Genomic DNA, 868 nt, shown 5'->3' with positions numbered 1-868 from the left:
ACTGCAGCAGGTATTCGCTGCTGCTGTGCAGGCCCAAGGAGAGGCGGGACGCAAGGCTGCCAACACCTAGCTCTGCGTAGAAACGACCGCATAGGCGCAGTGCTGGGTCGCGCGTCTGTCTTCTATTGACAGCCTCTGTTGGTGTTTCTCGCCACAGTGCTGAAGATGACTGACACAGAAGGCAGATGCTCTCAGCATCGCATGCAACGGGGGCTGTTCCATATGGACGCCAGACCGTCTGGGGCCCTAGGGGACTCGAGGCTTGGCTCACGAGGAAGTCTATGGTCTCAGGCATCAGCTGAAAGCCATGAAGCCACAGACCAGCTGCCGTTGCAGCGACATAACAGCGGCAACAGCTGCAGCAGCAACAGCAACTGGGTCGTTTCTGCGGATGCTCCTCCGAGCCGCAGCGGATCGCTGCTGCTGCAGGTTGACCAGGTTCTTGAAACTTTACCCAAAGGAATGGAAGAAGAATTTTTGCTGCCGCAAAGATGCCTTGGGGACAAAGCCTGCCCGGCGATTGCGAAGCATCTTTTCAGGTGTATGGGCCTGCGCTCTGTGGACCTTTCGGTCTGTACACTCGACACAGAGAGTCCTCAGCACAGTAGTACTAGTTGCAGCTCACTTACTTAAAACTATTAAAATAATTTAGCATCAGTACAGAAAGGAGCAGCACAGAGAAGTGTATAGTCTGTAGTTGCTGCTGCTGCTACTGCAGCAAGCAATCCGTGCAGCAGAAACCCGTACCGCTCTTTCTGTTGCTGCTCTGCCTAGGCAAACAACATATCCCCAAGGGGGTTCAGTGAAATAGCTGCTGCAATCGCGAACCTTAAGCATCTGCAGCAGCTGAGGCTTGACTGGAATCCTA

At 54.0% G+C, this 868-nt stretch overlaps 1 protein-coding gene across 1 annotated transcript in view; it reads left to right on the top strand.

Moving 5' to 3' along the window:
• Nucleotides 1-201: 201 nt before the first annotated feature.
• EMH_0060470 (myosin heavy chain, putative) overlaps nt 202-868 on the top strand; it is a gene marked incomplete at both ends in the record, with an annotated part of 4,427 nt that continues 3,760 nt past the window's right edge. Inside the window, one exon of the mRNA XM_013497798.1 lies at nt 202-541. Coding sequence (XP_013353252.1) covers nt 202-541 — 340 coding nt within the window. The remainder of the gene's footprint in view (nt 542-868) is intronic.

The sequence above is a fragment of the Eimeria mitis genome, genomic scaffold (assembly GCF_000499745.2).
Source record: "Eimeria mitis Houghton genomic scaffold, Emh_scaff2938, whole genome shotgun sequence".
Lineage (NCBI taxonomy): Eukaryota > Apicomplexa > Conoidasida > Eucoccidiorida > Eimeriidae > Eimeria > Eimeria mitis.
Note: the sequence above shows the minus strand (reverse complement) of the source record. Positions and strands in the feature narration are given on the sequence as shown.